This window comes from Aquarana catesbeiana, linkage group LG02 (genome assembly GCF_042186555.1).
Source record: "Aquarana catesbeiana isolate 2022-GZ linkage group LG02, ASM4218655v1, whole genome shotgun sequence".
In the NCBI taxonomy this organism is placed as follows: domain Eukaryota; kingdom Metazoa; phylum Chordata; class Amphibia; order Anura; family Ranidae; genus Aquarana; species Aquarana catesbeiana.
Window position 1 is genome coordinate 308519569 of NC_133325.1, and position 22270 is coordinate 308541838.

General features: G+C 40.7%; 1 protein-coding gene across 2 annotated transcripts in view; it reads right to left on the reverse strand.

The window, feature by feature from the left end:
- TMEM131 (transmembrane protein 131) overlaps positions 1 to 22270 on the reverse strand; it is a 317376-nt gene that overhangs the window by 128031 nt on the left and 167075 nt on the right. For both annotated transcript variants that reach the window (XM_073614647.1, XM_073614646.1), the window contains exons 7-11: positions 20134 to 20256; positions 17108 to 17188; positions 15226 to 15376; positions 15092 to 15148; positions 12194 to 12255 (exon numbers count right to left, since the gene is read on the reverse strand). In XM_073614647.1, the coding sequence (XP_073470748.1) occupies positions 12194 to 12255; positions 15092 to 15148; positions 15226 to 15376; positions 17108 to 17188; positions 20134 to 20256 (474 nt within the window). The remainder of the gene's footprint in view (positions 1 to 12193; positions 12256 to 15091; positions 15149 to 15225; positions 15377 to 17107; positions 17189 to 20133; positions 20257 to 22270) is intronic.

Genomic DNA, 22270 nt, shown 5'->3' on the forward strand with positions numbered 1-22270 from the left:
TTTAACCTAACCACTAATTAAGTACTCCAGTTAATTCAAAGTACATGTTTTGTATGATTGGTCTGAGCAGAAGATATCTGGTATATACACAACAAACTTAGGCAATGAAGCATGTGGAACCTAAAACAATACAGAGCACCAACCACAGGGAGACATAAAAATAAAACTTTACAAAAAAAGGTTGTAATGCAGGCACTCCACAATACCTGCATATACCTCAAAGCCTTTTTAAGCACATTTTTGTCTGTTCTGCCTAATGGCATGTTCTTGAACTTGCAAGTTCATCAACTAATAAACCAAGATAGGTGGAAGGGAATGGTGCCAGCCAATGATCTTCCTGCTTTAGGTTAGTATTTTAACACCACTTTGTACTTTGGGGTTCTTGGGGTGCTCGAGCAGACATTTAAGTGTTTGCTATCCCAAGACTTCATATTCCTGATGTACTTGTATGAGAAAAAATCCTGCACTCTGCATTGCTTCCTTCATGTGAAATCCCTGGTGATCCTGCCAGTCCCTCTGCTTTCCTATTAAAAACTGACCACACTAATCAGGAGTAGAGGTCGACCGATATGGGTTTTTCTCTGGCCGATGCCGATATTTAGAAATCGCGGTGGCCGATGGCCGATATGTGATGCCGATTTTTTTGGGCCGATATATTTGGCCGATTTTTTTTTTTTTTCTTTTTTCTTTTTTCCCTTCATCTCATAAAATCTAACAGTTAGACCCCTTTCACATTGGGGTGTTTTTCAGGTGCTTTTGGGCTAAAAATAGTGCCTGTAAAGTGCCTGTAAAACGGCTCCCCTGCAGTCTCAGTGTGATATCCCAAGTGCTTACACACTGAGGCGATGCACTGGCAGGATGTAAAAAAAGTCCTGCAAACGGCATCTTTGGAGCGGTGTATACCACTCCTCCACCACTCCTGCCCATTGAAATTAACCGCTGCCGAAGCGCCTGCAAAGCGTTTTGGCAGCGGCGCTTCAGGGGCGCATTTAACCCCTTCCTCGGCCGCTAGCTGGGTTATAAGCGCCCCGCTAGCAGCCGAATAGCGCCTCTAAAATGACGGTAAAGCGCCGCTAAAACTAGCAGCGTTTTACCATCAACGCATGCCCGCTCCAGTGTGAAAGCAGCCTTAAGTAATACAGAATTTTTTTTCATTTAAACATTAAACAAAACAAACCTCCAATCAGTTCACTTGTATGTATAATTTAGGAAAAAAAAAAAAAAAAAAAAACACTATCTTAAATATTAAATACACAAAAACAGGTAATCAAAACTTTTGGACGAAAAAAAATGGGCTAACTTTACTGCTTAGGTTTTTTTTTTTAATTCATTACTGTATTTTTTTTTTTTTAAATTGCGTTTGAAAGACCGCTGCGCAAATACCGTGTGACATAAAATATTGCAACAATCACCATTTTATTCCCTAGGGTCTCTGCTAAAAAAATATATATAATGTTTGGGGGTTCTAAGTGAATTTCTAGCAGAAAATACAGGATTTGTACTTGTAAGCAACAAGTGTCAGAAAAGATTTAGTCTTTAAATGGTTAAACTGAGAACTTCTACACACAGAGTTCAGTCTATTGATAAAAAGAACCTGAAAGATACAAATGTATCTTCTTATCAGACTTGGCAGGCTGCCCAGAGGAGGAGAGAATCCTCTCCACAGATAACCTCAGGTAACTTGCATTAACTTCTATTACAGAAGTCATTTGCAAGTCACGGCTGAAGTTACAATCGGCCTTTTTTATCAGCACAATCGGCCGATGCCGATTAAGTAAAAAACGCCAAATATCGGCCGATATATCGGCCGGCCGATATATCGGTCGACCTCTAATCAGGAGAACACATCGTGGTCAGTTCTCTAGCCATGCTGGGAACTTAGTGTACTCTCCTCCATTGATCAGACTTGTCCTGACATACCCCCACCGCAGCGCCATTCGCTGGAAAGCTCAGTGTTCTGCAGCTTCTCCTCCCCCCAGCTCTAATTCAGCCGAGAACAGAGGGAACGTGATCATTTAAAAAAAAAAAAAGGGGAAAAAAAATATTTAAAATGTTTGTCTATGTCTATACAAAAAATGTTTTGCCTTTCATTTCTATTTTTAACATAATGGGTTGTTTTACAAGGCGATAGTAAAAAGCAGGTTCCTCAAGTTGGGATTTTAAAACGGACCACAAACAGTAATCGTAAAAAAGTACAAATTTATTGGACATGTATAACAATGAACAACATTCAAATGGAAATATTGGGGGCAGAGATGGAAGCAGCAGAAAGAAGCCCAGAACTGTCAGACAGAGCATGGGTTGTTTTACAAGGTGATCGTTTACAATCACTTTAAGAGCTATGCACAGGCATCAGGGAACGCCAGCCCTGCACCCTCCAATTTCATTGTATTGTAACTGTTGCTTTAAGTACTAATTTCGTAATCATTTTGTAGTTGGAGTACGCATAGTAACCTATATTATTGCAGTATATCATTACATTTGTAGCCTCTTGCTTTAGATGCCTGCCTTCCATATAAACAAATGCACAGCCCACTCTGCAAGTTCTACCTTAAAATGTAGCCAACAAACATTTTCTGTTACATTTATGAATAGAATGGATTATGCTGTATGTCAATGTTGGAACTTATTTTGGTGAGACAGCCTTGTCAAAGAAAGACAGATGTTAAGACACTCACCTTTCTTCAGTCATTCTACCGTACTGCCTGGATCTACCACCATATTTTCCTGAGCTAGCCAGTATGCATTAGTCATGTGTGCAAGCAGTGGAAAAACTGGTTATTTTTTCATTACATTTTAGGGACAATGCCTGTCACCTGCTTACAGAGAGATAGTTTCCAAAAATGTGGCTAAAGCACATGGACCTGCAGCAGTTCAATAATATATAATTATAGGAGGAAAAATCTAAAATATTGCTGCAATGCAAAATTGACTCTGGGAGTGTCCATATTAATCATCCGTGGTGTCCAGAGACTCTAGTGCACTGCTGCATTCTGCTCTGCAATAAGTGACTTAAATGAAATGCACAAAACAGCACATTTCTTCTGCATATAACTGAATTTTGAACATTGTGCAAATAAATTCATTTTCTTTAAAACCAGCAACAGTATTTCCCATTTGGTCAGAGGAGAGAGTGGGATAAAGTGTACAAAAAACTATAAAATTCTTGTATGGATTTTAATGTCTTTAATTTAGAACTGTAATGTGCTGGGTTAGATTTGAAAAGGTGCTCAGTTTGGTTCTAAACAAACATCAAAATTGCAAGAACAGTTTGCTGGGGCTATAGAGACAAGACAAACTAAAATATAGTGTGCTGGTAAATGTAGAAATAGAAAGAGACAGAACGAAAATACTGTGCTGGTACTTGTAATTCTATACCAACAGGAAAAAATACAAATATAATGTGCTGAGACTTCTACGTGCAGATAAGCAATTCATGTATACTAGGCTGGGACTTATAGAGTACAATATGTTAGGGCTTAAAATTATATACTGGCAGGAGATCAGACTTGTAGTTCCACAGACCAGAGAAATGGTAGTACAGTGCGATGGGACTTGAAGTTTTATAGAGCTAGGTTAGTGGGTGCATGCTGTAAACATTTGTATTCAGTGATAGGTGCATAATCCATCTATTTGGTATTTCCGATTAGGACAAAGTATTCCACTCCATGTATTTATATCTACAGTCTGTACCAGTGACTTCGCCAACACATCTCATCTACACAATTCTGCTTCACTAAGGGAACTATGATATACAAGTAGACCTAGGAGTCTGAAAAGTGGTAAGATTTCCTCAAATCATTGCTGGAAAGACGGGATAAAGGAGGGGTTTGGAAGACAACTTCCTGCCTTATAGCAATGGGCACAAAGACCATCTCATTGCACATCAAAGCCACATAGCAATCCCTATACCTTCCAAAGTTTGTATAAGGAGGCCCTTAATCATTGGAATCCTCATCAATATTATCTAGTCATAGCAGTGGTGCTGACCAATTCTCACATAGTAGATATCCAGGGCAACCTATTTCTTCTAAACTGACCATTTGCTTTGTTTGCCCAACCCCCTTGCAAATATGTAATCATTTAAATCGTTAGCACTCTTGCTTTCCATTTCTACCTAAAAAACAGATTGATAAATTACTGGAACTTCAGCCCTAACAATTACAGAACCATAAAAAAAAAAAAAAAAAAAAAAAAAAAGTTTGGGCTTAAATCTACATTGACCCTAAAGTATACGCATGTCTGCTCATATGATATCATATTCCTCTATTGCCAAAAGAATTGTGAATGACATATACTTCCAACTGCTCTTCAATAAAAATAAATATATATATTTCCATCATGACCTCTTGATACGGCATTTGTTTAAAGGATCTATTTTAATTAACACAAGTTCAAAATAGGATTAAGAAGCATCTTTAGCCAAGTATATTTCAAGTGTGAACTTCCTTTTTCATCTACTGTAAGGCACTTCTGCAATTGAAATTAGTTAGGTAATAACACTACCCAATCTGGAGTGCAGCTATCATCACCGGTCTTCTTAAAAAAATTAAATTAAAAAAAATCTGACAATGAGAATTAGTAAAATTACCTTTGTACATTTATCCATATCCAATACTACTTTTCATTTAGAGATGAATATATTGTAAATGTGAATAAAATAATGGCTTTAATCACATAATTTGGTGAAGATTTACATGATCACACATTATCAGAGAGGCAAAAACATCTGGGGTCTAATTGCAGTTGAGTGTCCTAATTAACCCTAATGTGCTTAAAGAACTACATCAGCTTTTCCTCCCCAAAACAACAGATGCACTGTGCATGTAAATGAATCACAACCCCAGTGTCAAATTGTGTGCAACTCATCTCCTTTAGCTGTAACCTTACAAACCATCTCTTGGACAAGAAACGTGCTATTCTAGCTATAAAGGGCACACAAATATAAGACTGAACACACAATCATGTTTTTTTCCTGCTCTGATCTCATTCTTTTTAACACAGAAACAGCAAATTGTCCTTGTTGAAGGCATAATGTGTAATGCAGGGGTAGGCAACCCGCAGCACGCAAAGCATCTTTTGCTGGCACCCGACTCCCTCCCCATCAGCAGAGCAGCGCAGGGAAGTGTCAGTGTGACACTAATGCATTCCAATTTCAGAATTCCCACACCGCACCTGCACTGAGGGGGAGGCACTGTGCCGACACACATTGTAAAAGATGGGAAACATTGTTTGGTTCTAACTGTAGCTGCGATCGTCAGCTTTTGTGATGGAGAAGAGATTGGGTGCAGTTCCTGTATGGGGGGGGGGGGGGGGTCCCTGTTTCCAGGGGGAGGAGGACTGTCATTGGCAACTGCTAAAGCCAATCACAGTCCTGCTAGCCCCGTCCACCATCTGGAGGAAGAGGACTCGCTGGGTTGCCACTACTAATCTCAGAAAGAAGGAATTTCACTGTGATTGAGAAAACCACAATCAGGTGACAGTTTGTGGAATTACTGTTGAACTTCTGGGAACTTTGTTAAAATTATTCCTGAACCTTTGCGTCAATTGATTGCTACTGAACCCCTGCACTCTGTGTCCCTTTAAGCCACAGCCAGTATTCAGCACAATTAAAAAACAAAAAAACAAAAACACCACACAACTTTTCCTGCGGCGCAGAAACTCTCACAGCTGCGGGGGCCCAACTTATGATCCTGCACACAGGCCCACTGCTTTCAGAAAATGCCCCTGACCTGAGCTCATCATTGCGCATCCATTCCAGATGCTTGTATGTGACATCACATATATCACGTGGGCTGGATGCCAGACCAGTTCATCTGGAGAGCCAGGGAGACTAACTGGAGGGACTATTTTTTCTATTTCGGCTTCAATGCGGAATTACACTGACCACATTTACCGATAGTAAGTTTAAAGTCCCAGCTCTCTCAGTCCTTGTGCTGCTGGCGGAGGAGTGAATGGCATTGTATGATTCCTTCAGCAAGTGCTGAGGGAATCAGCAGGAAAAGAAGAACAGTGGCAGGCTCAGGTCCATGCAGCAGTCCATGTCCTCCATCCTTCTCCCTGTGACAGACTCGGCAGCCAGCAGTGCACACAGAAGGATACCTGGAAACACACAGAGAAGGTACAGTACATGGAGCAGGGCCAGGACTGGGGGAAGGAAGGGGCACCTGATATGCTATTGTTACTGTCCTGACTCCTGCTACAGCAACACCTTTCACCTCCAACTTTACTTTCCCTCTCTCCGTTTAATGGAAGTCTATACACCTTCCCTATCACACCGATCCTCCCCCTCTCCACCCTCCTTCACTTTCTGCTGTTTGCTCTCCCCTCACATATATCTTCACTGCTCACACACCCTGCAGCCTCTGTCAGATCTGACCATTCCCATCACTGACTGACACCCTTTCCATCCCACATTACTTTTCATCTCTTACCTGTTCAGCAGCTCAGTACATTCTCTGCACTCATTTAAGGTGGCCATAACTAGGTATGAAATAATAAAAGGAATCATCTATTCTATGGCCACCTTAAATGAGTGCAGAGAATGTACTGAGCCGCTGAACAGGTAAAAGATAAAAAGTAATCTGGGATGGAAAGGGTGTCAGTCAGACAGTCAGTGATTGGACCCTTAGAGGAATGCCCAGATCTGAGACTACCCTGCAAGTTTGTGCAATGAACATGGCTGGGGCATTGTAGGTCTGCATATGGGCACAGTGATGCTGAATATGATGGGCGCAGTTTTATCTAGCAGTAATTGATACATAATCAATTGATAAATGGCTATTTACAGACCTGCATTACTAACAGTTTAATTTTTCAGTTTGTTTGCGCCCACCCAAAAATTGAGCACCAGCTGCCACTGCAAAGGATACTATGCCAAACTCTCTAAGCCTGTGACTATATAGTGCTGTCAGATATAAGGCACTCAGACTTGTGGTCTATCCAAACTCAGACATGTGGGGATCAAACATCTGCAGTTGTTGGACCCTATTCCTAGCTTCTGCAGCAAGGATGGGTTTTAATGCTATAAAGTGAGGAGAACTGCAGTTTCTGAAATGACAGATTACTCTAGCATCATCCCAGCAGCACAAGCACAACTGCTTACATTTGACAGCACTATATTCACAGGATCAGATAGTTTGCAATAGTATTGTAGGAGTTAGAAGGGGGTAAAGAAGTTCTTACATTCTGGTGGGTGACGTGCTTTTAAATCATATGGTGGCTGCGCCTGAGTAGTGCAACTGATCTCTTTTGGCTTGTGTGTCTGTCTATGTTTACTCTGCCACATTTGAACCAAGATGCAGTCACAGCCGATGTGGTGGAAGTGTCAATTCTGCTTGAGCCAACAGAAATGCCCATAAATTGAGCTGCTGGCAGGGGAGGAACCGACAAGCTGCATCAGAATCACATAGCATTTCATTATACAACCAAGATATACGTACTTCCATATTAAGGACTATACCATCTTTTAAGATTTAATTGCACATTAGACTTCCTTATGTTAAAAATTAAACCTCTGCTGGAAGGACCAATAAAATAAGATTAATAGTAGAAGAGCTGAAACACTATTTTTTGCATAAAAGCTACAGTATTTTAGACTCATTTTATCCTCACATGTCTACAAGCCTGGGCATCTGCTAAACTGGACATGTGACCAGCGTTCATGATAGCCTGAAGCAGTATTTATTCTAGTAAATAAAAGTATTCCCGTCTATTACTTTGAGCGTATCCATTTTACCTATCCGTTTTAAGACAAAGTAGAACTCCATGCTAACACTAAAATCCCTGCATCTACAGGCATCCACACTAAGCTATCTAGCCCTGTAAAAAATAAAACCATGCCGACCCGATCCCATGCTGAGCTGTTATCTGCGGCTATGCTTTGGAGGCAGGTGTAGGGTAAAGTTCGACCAATATGGGTTTTTCTATGGCCAATGCCGATATTTAGAAATTGGGGCGGCCGATGGCCAATATATGATGCCAATATTTGTGGCCGATATTTTAAGCCGATTTAAAAAAAAAAAAAAAAAAAAAGAAAAAAACCTCCCCCACTCCACCCCACACTTGATGTCCACAGTACAGATGGCACTGGTTGGTGGCAGTGATTTGAAACTGACAGATGGCAATGGTTGGCACTGGCAGGTGGCACTGGTTTGGAACTGGCAGGTGGCACTGGTTGGCGTTGTCACTGGCAGGTGACACTGGCTGTCACTAGCAGGTGGCACTGGCTGTCACTGGCAGGTTTCACACTGAGCCGAGCGTAACTGTGTGTGTGTGAAACTGACAATAGTAGAGAGGAGCTGTCAGAATTGAGCTTAATGTTGGGGGGTGGGCGAGACCCAGCAGCTATCAAAACACTAGCCAATGATTGGGCTGCTTAAGAATAGGGGCGGGGCCACATACATGTAGCGGCCCGCCCAGATCCCATCCCATTGGCTGGTGTTTGATAGCTGCTGGGTCCCGCCCACCCCGGCCAGGTCCCGCCCACCCCGACATCAAGCTCAATTCTGACAGATCCTCGCTCTCTCTCCTCTCTGTTACGTGTCATCAAGTGCCGAGCTGAGTGTGGAGAAGGGAGGAGGAACGGCGGTCAGTGTTAAATATCGGCCTAATTTTGATAATAATCGGCCTATGCCTATCAAAAATAGCCAAATATCGGCCGATATATCGGTTGACCTCTAGAGCAGAGGACACATCCGAAAATGGAAGCCCCATAGTAACTATGAAGTCACCCCTATTCATTTCACAGCTGTTGTCAGCCGTGTCCTCTACAGAGCGTCCGCTGCTGGAGACCATATCGGCTTCAAAAAGGTATTTATACTAATTTCTTCTTTACAGGGCTAGATAGGTTAGTGTTAGATCGTGGATGTCAGTAGATGCAGGGATTTTAGTTTTAGGCTCGTCTTGCACTTTAACAAAGTAAGTAAACATTTGAGTATAATTCTGTGTTAAAATGTAAGGCAAGCAATGAAATACAAGTAGAAATACATATATGTTTACGGTTTTACAAGCCAAAGGAATTCTAATTTTGGCCAGTCATTCATGTGAGAAACACACCTTGTTAGTCAAGAATGTCACTCTGCTACTTCCTAGTTTAGGCATTAATTCCTGGGTCAGCTCCCTTATCAGAGGTGATTATGCAGATTCACTGTCCAATGAGATGGGTGGCAGAAATGTAACATAGGAAGCCACAAAGCTGAACTAGGAAGAAACGATTAATTGGAAATAACGTATGTAATTTGGCTGTGCATTTTGCAAAAATGTGTGTAAAATGAGCAACTCAGCTGTATAGAATTACAAATGCACTAGCAAAACACACATACATGTAAAGATAACCTCAGTCCCAAATGCCCACACTGCATGCAAAACAAGTAAATTACTAACTATTTTAGTCAATCTGTGAGAGAAGACAAAACAGCAGCAGAGAGAGCAGTGTGCTTGTAGATGACTTTCTCATTTTTTGTGTTTTCACTATGGATCCCATCATGAGCATGTGAGAGGAAATGCTTCTGATGTTGTCGTTGAGGCTCCGAAGACATAGAAAATTGCGTGAGAGGACCAGAGTTCATCACCTCTGGACTCATCAATTGAGGCAGGCAATAGCATGTGGTAACATTTCAAAAATTATCAGGATTTTTTCCCCTTTAAAAATGCTTATAAAACGCAAACGGTCATAAATGTGGTTTACCGCCCTTACAAGCATTTGAAATACCAGTAAACTACAGTCCTGAACGTGATTTTTCTGCTTTCAAAAAAATGCATGTAACCTCAACTGCCCCTAAACTACTATTAACAACTGAGTGTAGATGTACAGAGGAGAGTTCAGAGGCTGCTGAAAAAAAACACCCAACTCCTTCTAAACTTCAGTTTAGTAGCTGTAGTGTACATGAAGCCTTACACTTTAACTTAATCACCCTTTTCTGTTCTGTTAAAAAAAAAAAAAAAATTCTGGGTTTACGATCCTTAACACAAGCCAGCATGAAGAAATTGCATGATTCATTTAGCAACAAAAACATTTATTTTGGCCCTGCATTGTAACTGCGAAAACTGTAAAGTCAAAAGCCAAGAATAGAAATTTTAGCACTACTAAAATGTGGAAATGAAAGTCTCACAACAACATTAACCATTTCACTGCCGTTTGGCTGAAGCGACCATGAACTTATAGGATTCCCTAGACTCTGCTGCTTAAAGGATTTTTATGGTCACAGCATACAACAAAGTAAAAATAAAATACAATGTAGTTTATTCAAATAGTATACATCAATAGTATACCCCCGGGGCCGTCTGGACACTTCATGGGAAATTATCACCATCAACACCGTTGTTTTTATTCGTTTGAATTTTGTTATTGATGTATACTATTTGCATAAACTACATTGTATTTTATTTTTACTTTGTTGCCCGTAAAGTCCCATTATTTTGGAGGTACCCCTTTTTTCTATCTATTGTATCAGGGATGTTGGAAACTTAATTAGGTATAGTTGGATGTTCATTCTTTATGCTTACATTTCATTTTTTCACATCATGCTTTGCAGCCTCCCCTGTGCTCATTTCTTTGGTTGACTTTCAAATTGTAAAGACTACATATTAGAGCTGCACAATTAATCGTTAAAAAATCGTGATCTCGATTCACCTCCCCTGACGATCTCTCCTGCTGAGTTTACCGATTCTTTCATATAAACAAGTGGAGAGATTATCTGCTCACTCAGCTGTCAGAAGAAAACATCCAGGCAGTCTGCCAAGTTTAGAACTTGAAACATTGTATCTAACTTCCTTCTTAGATCAAAGGGATAAACTTCTGTGTAAACAAATAACCTGGGCAATCTGCCAAGTTTTAAACAACTGTAAATGCAGGAAGTTTAACCACTTGAAGTCTAAATCTTTTTCTGACACTTAAGTTAAAAACAATATTTTTTGCTAAAAAAATTACTTGGAACCCCCAAAATATATATATATATATATATATTTTTAGCAGAGACCCTAGGGAATAAAATGGCAATTGCTGCAATATTTTATATCACACTGTATTTGCCCAGCGGTCTTTCAAATGCAATTTTTTGGGGAAAAAATACACTTCAATAAATAAAAAAAAACGAAACAGTAAAGTTAGCACAATTTTTTTTGTTTTAATGTGAAAGATGATGTTACACCGCGAGAATCGTGATCTATCCTCTAAGCAAAAAAAATCGTGATTCTCATTTTAGCCAGAATCGTGCAGCTCTACTACATATCACATGGTACCTTGCTGCCTGCAAGCAGTGATTCCTGTACTGACTCTACCTCCTGAAACTCCTCCTCTCAGTACCTCTGTAACTCAGAAGGCAGGCTGGGGACTTCTGTAAAACAGCAGTGCCTACTCACAGGGAATTGTAAATGTGTTACAGAAAACAAGTAAATGTGTGGGATTGTTCACAAATTTCAAAGATCATACAGATTAATTGAAATACGTGTAAATTAATATGATTTTACACAGACACACTTTAATAAATAGCTCCAATCAGTGGCTGACATGAGCCGCACCCTGGATTGGTTTAATGGGTGACCTTTCTGTACAGGATAGCGAGCTGAGAGGTTGGTAAACATGCCTCTGATGTTTACTGATGTTCACTTTGTGAACACCAAAGAGCATAGTACCGAGCACTATTATGTTAATGGGAAGCATATTTACTGAACTCATGCAGATTATGAATGAGCATGGATGCGCTTAGCACTTCTGTGTTCAGTAGCAAGTGTCAGGCAGCAGAGGAAACTGAGATAAGTAGTGAGACTTAAATAAATGCATACCCCCACCCACCACATATACGCAAAGCTTAGTTTTGAGATCTTCAAAAAGTCACAAGTTAAAATTAAAATAATTTTTCTTGAAAATGTAATAAACATTTGTGCAACTATGAAACAACCTAAAAATTGTGTAGCACTAGCTATGGGCCTTGTGCCTTCAGAGAATGTATGGTTTGGGGAGGTCCTTTACAAATTGTGAAAACTAAGTTGAAAATAATTTTTTTTAAAAAGTGAAAAAAAAGTGAAAAAAAAAAAAATATGTGAAAATGATCTGGCCAGACAAAAATAAATAAATAAATGGAGAGCAGAGTCGGGCAGGGAAGTGGTTAACCAGCACATTGTGGAGAAACATTGTACATCTCAAAAAATAAATGTAAGATTTATAAAACACAGAAATAAATGCCATACTTACAGTAATGGGAACATCTTTTGCTCCTGAATTTAGTAAATGAAGATTTAATATTTTGGGAAGATCTGGAAGACAGAGAGAACCACTAAGATTCTGCCCAGGCAATTGTTTTCTTTAATATAAGACTTTTATAGATATTTTATTTATACCTATACCATCTAGCCAAAATGTCTAGCATCTTTAGAACTGCATTTAGGAAATTCATTCTGAAAACACATTTCTGAATACTAACCGAACTTACTCCTTTGCAGAGTAGATGCAATTTGATCTCTTTAACGTAACATGTTATCTCTGGCTAAGGCCCCCTTTAAAACACTGGTGCCTTTGCCATGCTTTTCCAGGGCAACAAAAGTGTGAAAAACTATTCACCATTACATCCTATGTAACTCTTCACAGTGCTGGTGCACTGTGCTTTGAAATGTCCTGCATGCTGCATCTTTGGTGCAGTTGCTCAAAAGCACAGCAAAGGGGCACCTTCCATTGTAAGTCAATAAGAACACATCAAAAGCGCAGCAGTGTGAAAGGGCCCTAAGATTAAAGGTCTGCTAAACAGGACTATTTTCATAATAAAATAAATACAATACATAACCATACTGTCTTAGTCGTGGCTTTATTATCAACGCCGCTGAAATAGCATCATCAATTTTGCACACGTCTCAAGAAACTGTATGATAGTTGCACACATGCTTGAATAGGAAATATGAACAGGAGGTTGGTTTCAAAAAAAGTGCAAGGTGATATTTCATAAATAAATCTCAAAAAAATAACTTGACAGGGCATGAAGGTGACACTCCCTAACCATGATGCAAATTGTACTGTCACACTCCTTAGAGAACATACACTAAATACGTCAAGTTACATTTTTAAGTGATCAAAGAGTGCCTGAAGATTCTTCAATTACATCTTAAATACAAGACTCCCAATCGTCCATACCACAAATACCTGAAAGTATGCAAATTTGGAATTCTGATTGTTGTCATTCTAGTATAGAACATATTTACCTTGCAAAGGTTTTATCATGTGTGAGCACGATGTCAGAAGTCACAATAGGTACCTTTTGGACAGTTAAAATGTATTTAACTACTTCAATACAGGGCACTCTCACCCCCTTCCTGCCCAGGCCATTTTTCATTAGTTCTTAGTTTCTGTCAGAAAATTTTGTAAATAAGTAATTTTTCTCCTTCAGGCCACTTTCACACTGAGGCGTTTTTGTGCTAAAATATAGTGCCTGAAAAGCACCTGTAAACTGCCTCTTCTACAGCCCGAGTGCTTTCACACTGGGGCGGTGCGCTTGCAGAACAGGAAAAAGTCCTGCAAGCAGCACCTTTGGGGCGGTGGAGGAGTACTGTATACAGCGCTCCTCCACCGCCCCTGCCATTGAAATCAAATGGCCAGAGCTGCCGAAGTGCCTGCAAAGTGCTTCGGCAGGGACGCTTTTTAAGCCTTTTTCGGCCACTAGCGGGGGTTAAAAGCACCCTGCTAGCAGCCGAAAAGCACTGCTAAAATGTCGGTAAAATGCCGCTAAAACAAGTGGCGCTTTACCGTCAACGCTGCCAGCGCCTCAGTGTCAAGCCTCGTACACACGATCGGATTTTCTGCAGGGAATTGTGTGATGACAGACTTTGCCTAAAATCTGACCATTAGTACGCTCCATCAGACAATTGTTGTTCAACTTTCCGCCAACAAATGTTGGTTGGCAGGCTAAATTTTCGGCGGACAATGGCCTGTTAGATTTTCGTCTCGTCTGTACACAAGTCTGTCACACAAAAGTACAAACACACATGCTCGGAATCAATGCTCACCAAATACGACATTAGCAGGAGTCCAAAGGGTGGCACTAAAGAGCTGAAATTCCTCGTAGTATGTCACTACGTTCGTGTTTGTTGGCTGACAATTGTGTGCCGTTAGTATGCAAGACAAGTTCCTGGCACACACCCTTCGGACAAAAGTCTGACGCTCTGTCAGCCAACAATCCAATCGTGTGTACGAGTCTTAAAAGTGGCCTCACTGATGCGTGCTGATGGGGCTGCACTGATGAGGAGGGACTAATATGCAGCACCGATTGGCATAACTGATGGGCATTGCATTGTAATCAGGGCACTCATTATCAGTGCTCCGATTACCTTTTCACATCTTCCCTGTGAGGAGATGCCACTAATCGGCTCTCCTCACCTCACACTGAGGTGAGGAGAGCCATAAACGGCACTTTCTTGTTTACAGATGATCGGCTGTGATTGGACACAGGTAATCACATGGGCAAAGTGCGTCTCTGACGAGATTGGGGTCACGCCATGTTTTTACAGTTGTGGTTTTTGGCTTCAGGTGTTTTTTTCTGCAGCGAGTAAACTAAAAGTAAAAAAAAGCTAAAAAAAGCTAAAAAAAACCCTCAAATAATGCTGATAAACGCTACTGTAAAAACTCTGCAAAAAAACTCACTCTACAGCTTTCACAAACACTACTAGTGTTTTTATAACATCCAGTGTGCGTGAGGCCTTAATATTGCATGTTGAAAGTACAGAATTCCAGCAAACACAACAAAAGCACCCAAGTATAAAAGATCAGGCTATCGGAAATACAATGAATATAGAATATAAATCCATAATAACTGTAAACATTCCCAGTGCCAAAGCCCAATAAAAAAAATTGGACTAAATTATATCAATTTCACAACCTGTTCAAGTTCTCACTATGCAGCCATTTGTGCACTCAGAATTAAAACACAAAGTATTTTAGTACACACACAGTCATTATACATTTTACTAATTACGCAATAGTAGATGTGGTTGCATTTATTAAAAAAATCATACATTTCTTTTGCAAAAACTACATAAGAGTATTTGAAGTATGTTATTTTAAAAGCTCACAGTTTGCATTTCTGACATTAGAAAAATATTGGCTTACCTTGCGTTCGTAGCGTACCAAAATCTAGCATCTCTATTGATGAATAAATACCGGGAGCTGAAAATGAACCATTAAACTGTTACACTTTGTTTCACAGACATGATGACAATGTTTAAAATAAGCACAATGCAAACCTGTGGTGACTTCCACCTCCACGGGAAGGATAATGAATTCTGCGCTGTCTGAGGCATTGGTTTTAATCCTAATAAAGGCAGTATGATTGTCTGCCTCTCGTGATGAGAAGCTTGCACGCATTACACCCTTTGTTTCATATGGTGGGATTTCCTATAAAGCATTAATAATTTGATATATAAATAATCGTGTTTAATAAGAACACCCAGCAGCAAAGACTTTAACAAAAAACTACACCATGGTTAAAAACACAGAAGCAAACAAAGATGCAAGCTTATATACACAATGGCAAGAAAAAGTATGTGACCCCCTTTGAATTAACTGGTTTTCTGTAGTAATTTGGCATAAATATAAATTTGCAAGAGCCCAGACCTTAAATCCATAAGGATACTGTGGAATGATGACCTCAAGAGCCGTTTACACCGGACATACTACAAAATGTGTCTGAGCTGAAGTAGTTTTACAATGAGGAATGATCAAAAATTCCTCCTGAATATTGTTCAGGTCTGATCCACAGCTACTGAAAGCGTTTGCTTGAACTCATTGCTGCCATAGGAGCGATTGCACCAGCTATTAAAGTGGTTCCTTGCATTAAGGTAAAAAACTTTGTGTTCAGGATCCCCCCCAGCCCTTCCCCACTTATACATATCATTGCCCAATTTCGATCCAGGACTGTGCACAAAGAAGCGGCTCTTCCCTCTCTAACCCCCCTCTGCAGGGAGATTGAAAGCAGCGGGAGCCATGGCTCCTGCTGCTGTCAGTCAAATCCTATGATAAGGGAGTGGGGATAACCCCCACAATCTGCGTCTATGGACAAAGCCCATGAGGGAGCAAGCCCCCTTGTAAAACCAATCCAGCGGCTAGTTACCTGCTAGGATTGCTGTTACAAAAGAGACGAACAGTACCAGGATGGATGTCTGCAGCTGCAGGGATCATCCCAGTATAACCACCCGAAGACAGGTATGTCGCTGGTCCAGAAGTGGATAAAGATACAAGAAATTAGGGTTGTTTGTGTTTTATCAACTTAAGCACATTGTGTTTGTCTATTGTTGCGACTTCGGTGAGAACCAGATCACATTTTATGGCAAATACAGCAGAAAACCAGTGGGTTCACATACTTTTTCTTGCGACTGTATACCTTATACATGCACACATAATTTAAATAAATATATAGATTACATTTTGCTTGATAATTGATGTACATGACCCAAAAACACATTTATCAAGCTCAATGAGCAAAAAATGTAGATTATATATTAAGAGCTAAAGTGGTATTAAAGCTTTGTTTTTTTTAAAAACAAACATGTTATGCTTACTTGCTCTGTGCAGTGGTTTTTCCACAGAGAAGCTCCGATCCTCTACTTTTTGGGTCCTCAGCCGGAACTCCTGGCTCCTCCCCCTCAAGCAGAGCACCCAGAGAAGTATGCTTGCTCTGGGGGCACCGCTGCATGCTCACTCCTGAGTCGCTGCGCTATCTAAGACACAAAGCCGTGGCTCTGTCCCCTGCTCTCTCCTCACTGGCTGATTGACAACAGTGGGAGCCAATGGGCTCCCGCTGCAGTCTCAGCTAATCAGGGAGAGTCATGGAACAACCAAGGCTATTGTGAACATGGCTAGATCGGAGGGAGCTCAGGTAAGGATTGGGGTGGCTGGTGGGGGGCGCGCTGCACACAGGTTTTTCACCTGCAGGTAAAAAACCTCTACCCTTGAGAACCACTTTAAACAATATTTAAGAGATGCACTGTAAGGTTTTTTTTTTTTTTTTGGGGGGGGTGGGGGGTAGGAATCCCAACACTTAAAAGAGGTGGTGACAAATACAAAACATGCTCAAAAATGACAATATTGAAGCAATCCTAGTTATTCTGAATAAAAGGTGATTATTACCCATAATTTCTTGGTGCCTCCTTGTTGTCCTGTTGGAAGCTCTAAGTGCAGATCACCCCCACTAGAGTACATTTCTACAACCTGAATTAGTATGCAAAGAGGCAGTTAAAACACAGATAAACTCTTGCAAATCTTTTTAAAATAAAACTCTATGAATAAATGTGCAATATATTTATAACAGTGTTCCCTAGTCACAGAAAAATATGTAATCAAGCCAAATATCTACATAGTAATATTTCACAAGTGAACGAACAACCAAAGCAAAGAATTCATCTCTTAATGGTGAGCAAAAAAAAAAAAAAAACACTGCAAATACAGAAAAATAGTCTGCTCATAACCCACTGTAATGGGCTGACAGCACTGCCACTGCTCCACTAAAATTCCAAGCTGTTGTCAGCCCTGTCTGTTGGATTACAGAACAGCTTCCTTCCGCTTCCTCTCCATAGATCAACCTTGTTTACATACTTGCTTCTTTTCTGAAATCGTTGTGCTTTACACCCTTCGCTGTTATCACATGATATAAATTTAAGTGAAGCTAATTTTCCAGTCCTTACCATTTTACACAAGCAGGTAATCTCAAGGGAATCAATAAGAATACTCGCATTTGTGAAAATAACATGATAATGGGGCATGGCTGACAACCCTTTCTGAGATTTTGGCATAGTGGTGGAAGTGTTTTAGCCCACTACAGGAAGTCAGGAACTAACTGATTATCTGACAACTTTATCAGATATTTACTTGTATTAAAGTGTTTTTAAAGATGAGATGGGAACAATGCATGCATTCAATAGCTGTCCGCAGTATGTTTTATTCTAGATTTCTGCCCACACATGCACTAAGGAAGTCCAGACTTTTAAACAAGAAGCCAATTGTGGTGGTTGTTCATTAATGAATAACCTGAAAATTATTAAACCTTTATCCAATTGGCTGGTGAAAATTCAAAGCTTGGCTGAAAGTAAAGGGATGTAATCCATGCTCCCTTTTATCCATTATCGTATAGGCTTAACATATAGAGAAGCACTAAAGGAAATGTAAATGTACAAAATGCTGCAACCCATAGAAACCAATCACAATACCATTCCTGAATCCAAATAAATGAAAGAGTGCAAATGAAAAATTGTCCTTGCATTACTCAATACACAAGTGCAACATGAGTGCCATTGCATCCTAGTCTATTGCCCTAGTCTACAGAAAATACAAAAGGACACTGTTGAGTCATTCATTTGCTCACTTTGTTCTATCCTCCAGTCAGCATACATGCATGTACTTGTGGAAAGGAATTAAAGCAGATTGATGAAAAAGTTTGCATACTAGGTTTTGTAATTATAAATAATGTAATAACTGTGTAAATATTTATTGCATTTAAAACTAAGGAAAACTATCTGGGGGAAAAAAAAGGGAGGACCACTGTATCAGATTTAAAGATAAAATCCAGGCATGGCATATTTTTACATAGTGACATTGGTCCAGCTTGGACCAGTGTAAGGTCATTTTTCACAGGGGGTGGATCTGTCTGGGCGGAGTCCGCCTGCTCAGTGGGGGATCTCTCCACTGATCAGGCAGATGACAGGTCCTGTCCACTCCACAATGCAGTGCGAACCACTGACAGAGCCCGCTCTCCTCTATGGGGCGGTTGGATGGAAACAGACTGCATGTTAGTTTCCAACCTATTGCTATTTGATCAGACCCGCTGGACGGATGGCAAACGTATCCCCATACGTCTTTTCAGTGGATTTTGTTGGATCAGATGCCCGGTGGGCATCAGCGGACACATGTCCGCTGACATCCGCCTCCCCATAGAGCAGTGGTCATCAACCCTGTCCTCAGGGCCCACTAACAGGCCAGGTTTTAGGCATTACCTTGGGGAGACGCAGACTAGAATACTGCAATCACTGAAAAGCAAATTATATCACCTGTGATGCATTTCAGTTATCGTGCAAACCTGGCCTGTTAGTGGGCCCTGAGGACAGGGTTGATGACCACTGCCATAGAGGACAATGGGTGGCCTGATCAATCCGATCGTGTGAAAGGGGCCTAACTGTATATACCACATACATTTTGAATGAATGCAAAGCATTGTACGACTTGATGAGGTGGAGAGGCGGGGCATTGAAATCACGCTCTCCACTTCATCAAGGCAGAGCAGGATTGGCACGCATTCAGAAAATGCACAGCATTCTCTAAACGGCACCTGTACTGAGAGTCCAACCTTCTGTGTTCACAATGCATCAACCCAGCTGCTCCGCATGAGATCTGGAAGCAAGTGATCACTGGAGTAGCAGTATCTACCCGAGTGCTTTCCAGCTTTAAGGGACATTGGTCAAGCTGGACCAATGTAACTATATAAAAATATACACCATTCCTGGAATGCCTCTAAATACTGTACATATACTAAAAGGTTACATGAGAAACAAATAAACTAAATAAATGCATACAAAGTGCACAGGCTACTTACTGTATTTATCGGCGTATAACATGCATTTTTTTCCCCCGAAAATAGGGGGAAAGCGTACCTCGGAGGGGGAGGAGTGCCACCAGAATGCACCGAGCCATCATCTCCTCTCCACTCGGCTCTCACGTCACACACACAGTCCTGCCACCGGCACTGGACCAGTGTTCTGTCTATCACAGAAGCTGGTCCAATGCCGATGGCGGGACTGTATGTGACGGCTCGGTGATTTCCTGCGAGAGATGGTGAGCTGCATTGATGGGGGAGATGGGCGCAGATCAGGCTGCACTGAAGCTGCAGATGGGCACAGATTAGGAAGCATTGAGGCTGCAGATGGGCACTAATCAGGCTGAATTGATGCTCACTGACCATTATTTTGCTTCAAAGTGATTTATTTAAAAAGTTATTTCTCCTGAAAACTTCCAGTTAAAAAAAACATGCAGTATTTCATATCACTAATGTAAATAATGGACTTTTGTGAACAGGCACATGCACAGATAGACAAACCAAATTTATAGAGAACACTTTATCCAAATAAGCAATTTTTTAGAACACACAACTATCTAACACCACATACCTGTAAAGGTTCACTGTGGGGGTTGTGAATATTTATTAAAGGTGAAAAACTGCTATTTACAGGAACTCGTGCCCCAATAAATGGGCGCAAACGATATGGGTTGGGGATCCCAACTCCAAAAACCTACAAAAACAAATGTAGAGTGTGTAAATAGGATAATATATTTAACAAAAAAACAAACAAAAAAAAAATCACATGCACATAATACAGACTCAATACACCCAATCCTTATTTACTCATAAGTAACTAAAGCAAGCACTGAAAAGGCAACTAAACTATAGGACTTCATACTTCAGAACTACAATTCTACGTAAGCCTCAATTTGTGAAAATTTGTAAAGTTGAAAAATTATGTTCTTCCCGAGCATAAATAGTTCCTGAGCATAACACAAAACTGACAATTAGAGACCAAAGAATTCCAAAGTCACACTTGATAACTTATTCTTATATTATCCATTACAAATACCATTTTTCTTCAAACTAAAAATTCCATATCTTTGAGTACAGTACAAGACACAGGAACAGATTCACAGACCATGGGCTATATCCTGCTACATTCAGGTGAATAGACGCTGTCAAAAGCTTTGTTGGGTCTACCCCCTAGTGTCCTGCCTACCCTGTGAAGCTCCAGTTTTGTTTAGAAAGCAATAAAGAGATAACAGATAAGATAGAGGAGGACCTGGGTCCTGTACTGTACTCCAAGACACAGAATTTACAGGTATGTCAAAATTCCTCTTATCTTTATTGTAAAGTACAGGACACGGAATTTTTTAATCTGATTGAGGCCATTTTTGAACTAGCTCCAGAAAAGGGTTGTTAGGGAGTTCTTAAATTCCTCCAAGTGTGGTAACAGTTCTGGTCTTTGCCCATGAATATAGAGTCAGGGGAAGGCGAGATGGAAGAGCTCCCGCGGCCGATAGCATTCGCTGATTCCAGAAGTGGTTATAACTGATGAAAGATCAGACATAGTGGCAGTAAATTCTTCCTTATTCAGACAGGCCTCATGTTGCATGCCTGTGCTTGAGTTATGGACCTGGAGCCGTGTTGGCGTTAGTGGTTCCGTTGTCAAGGAACAAGGTCTATTAACTTGAGAGAAATTTGAACTTCCCTCAGGGTCTTTCCCTGCGTGGGTACTCCTGGAATGGCTGTGAATTAAGAGAGTTTTGTGCTGGGTACAAGAGAGTTTTGCAGCAACAGAGGCACTAACAGAGTTCCAATGGCTGTCTCTCTGAGGAATCCTGCAACAGGTGGGGTGGCGAAGGATCAACTTGTGTTGTCTGCAGAAAAACAGAAGCCAGAAGTGTGCAACCAGGACTTTACAAGCACTAAATCACTAGGCTAGTTGTGAAGTGAAAACAAACAAAAAACAAATTTGAATAGGTAAACACTAACAACTTTGTCTCATTGGTCGGCCTAATGGGTAAAGTTAGGGAAAAACACTGAAAATGCAAATCTCCCTATACCTCTGCCTTATATGCAGCTGGTGTGCATAGCTCTGTGGTATGTCCTGTAGGATGTAATGTATACTACAGAGCCATCAAGACATAAAACCTGTTATACCTTATCCACATCCCTGGTACCATCTAGGGTTCTGGCTTTGCTCGTCACAATGGGCAGAGAGTCTGAGTGCCACTGGAAAGGACCATGCATAGCGCCCTACAGCTAACTATGCTTGTTGCGCCACGTGCCAAGGTGAGCACCGAATGCAGTATCCAGTGCATGAAACACTATACAAGCCAGGCCCACAGGGTCTGGGATACAGTTCCCAAGGTGTGCTCGAGGGGCACCAATCTGTAAGACATGATAGCAGGGTCACTCAAAGGAGGTAATAAATCTGGAGAAAAAAAAAAAAAAAAAAAAAGTAAAAAATTCTTCTCCAGGAGACACGAGCAAAAAACTGGAGCCTCACGGCGTGGCCAGGGTCGATATGGGGATACTAGGGGCCAGACCCAGTGAAGCTTTGCCAGTTCAATCACCTGAAGGTAGCAACATATAACCCATGGTCTCTGAATAGATTTTGGTGTCCTGTACTGGGCAATAAAGATAAGAATATTTAAAAAAATATAATAAGTGTACCTTTGTTACTTTATTTTCCTTTATATAACACTACAAACTTTTTCTTCCTCTATTTCTTTGTC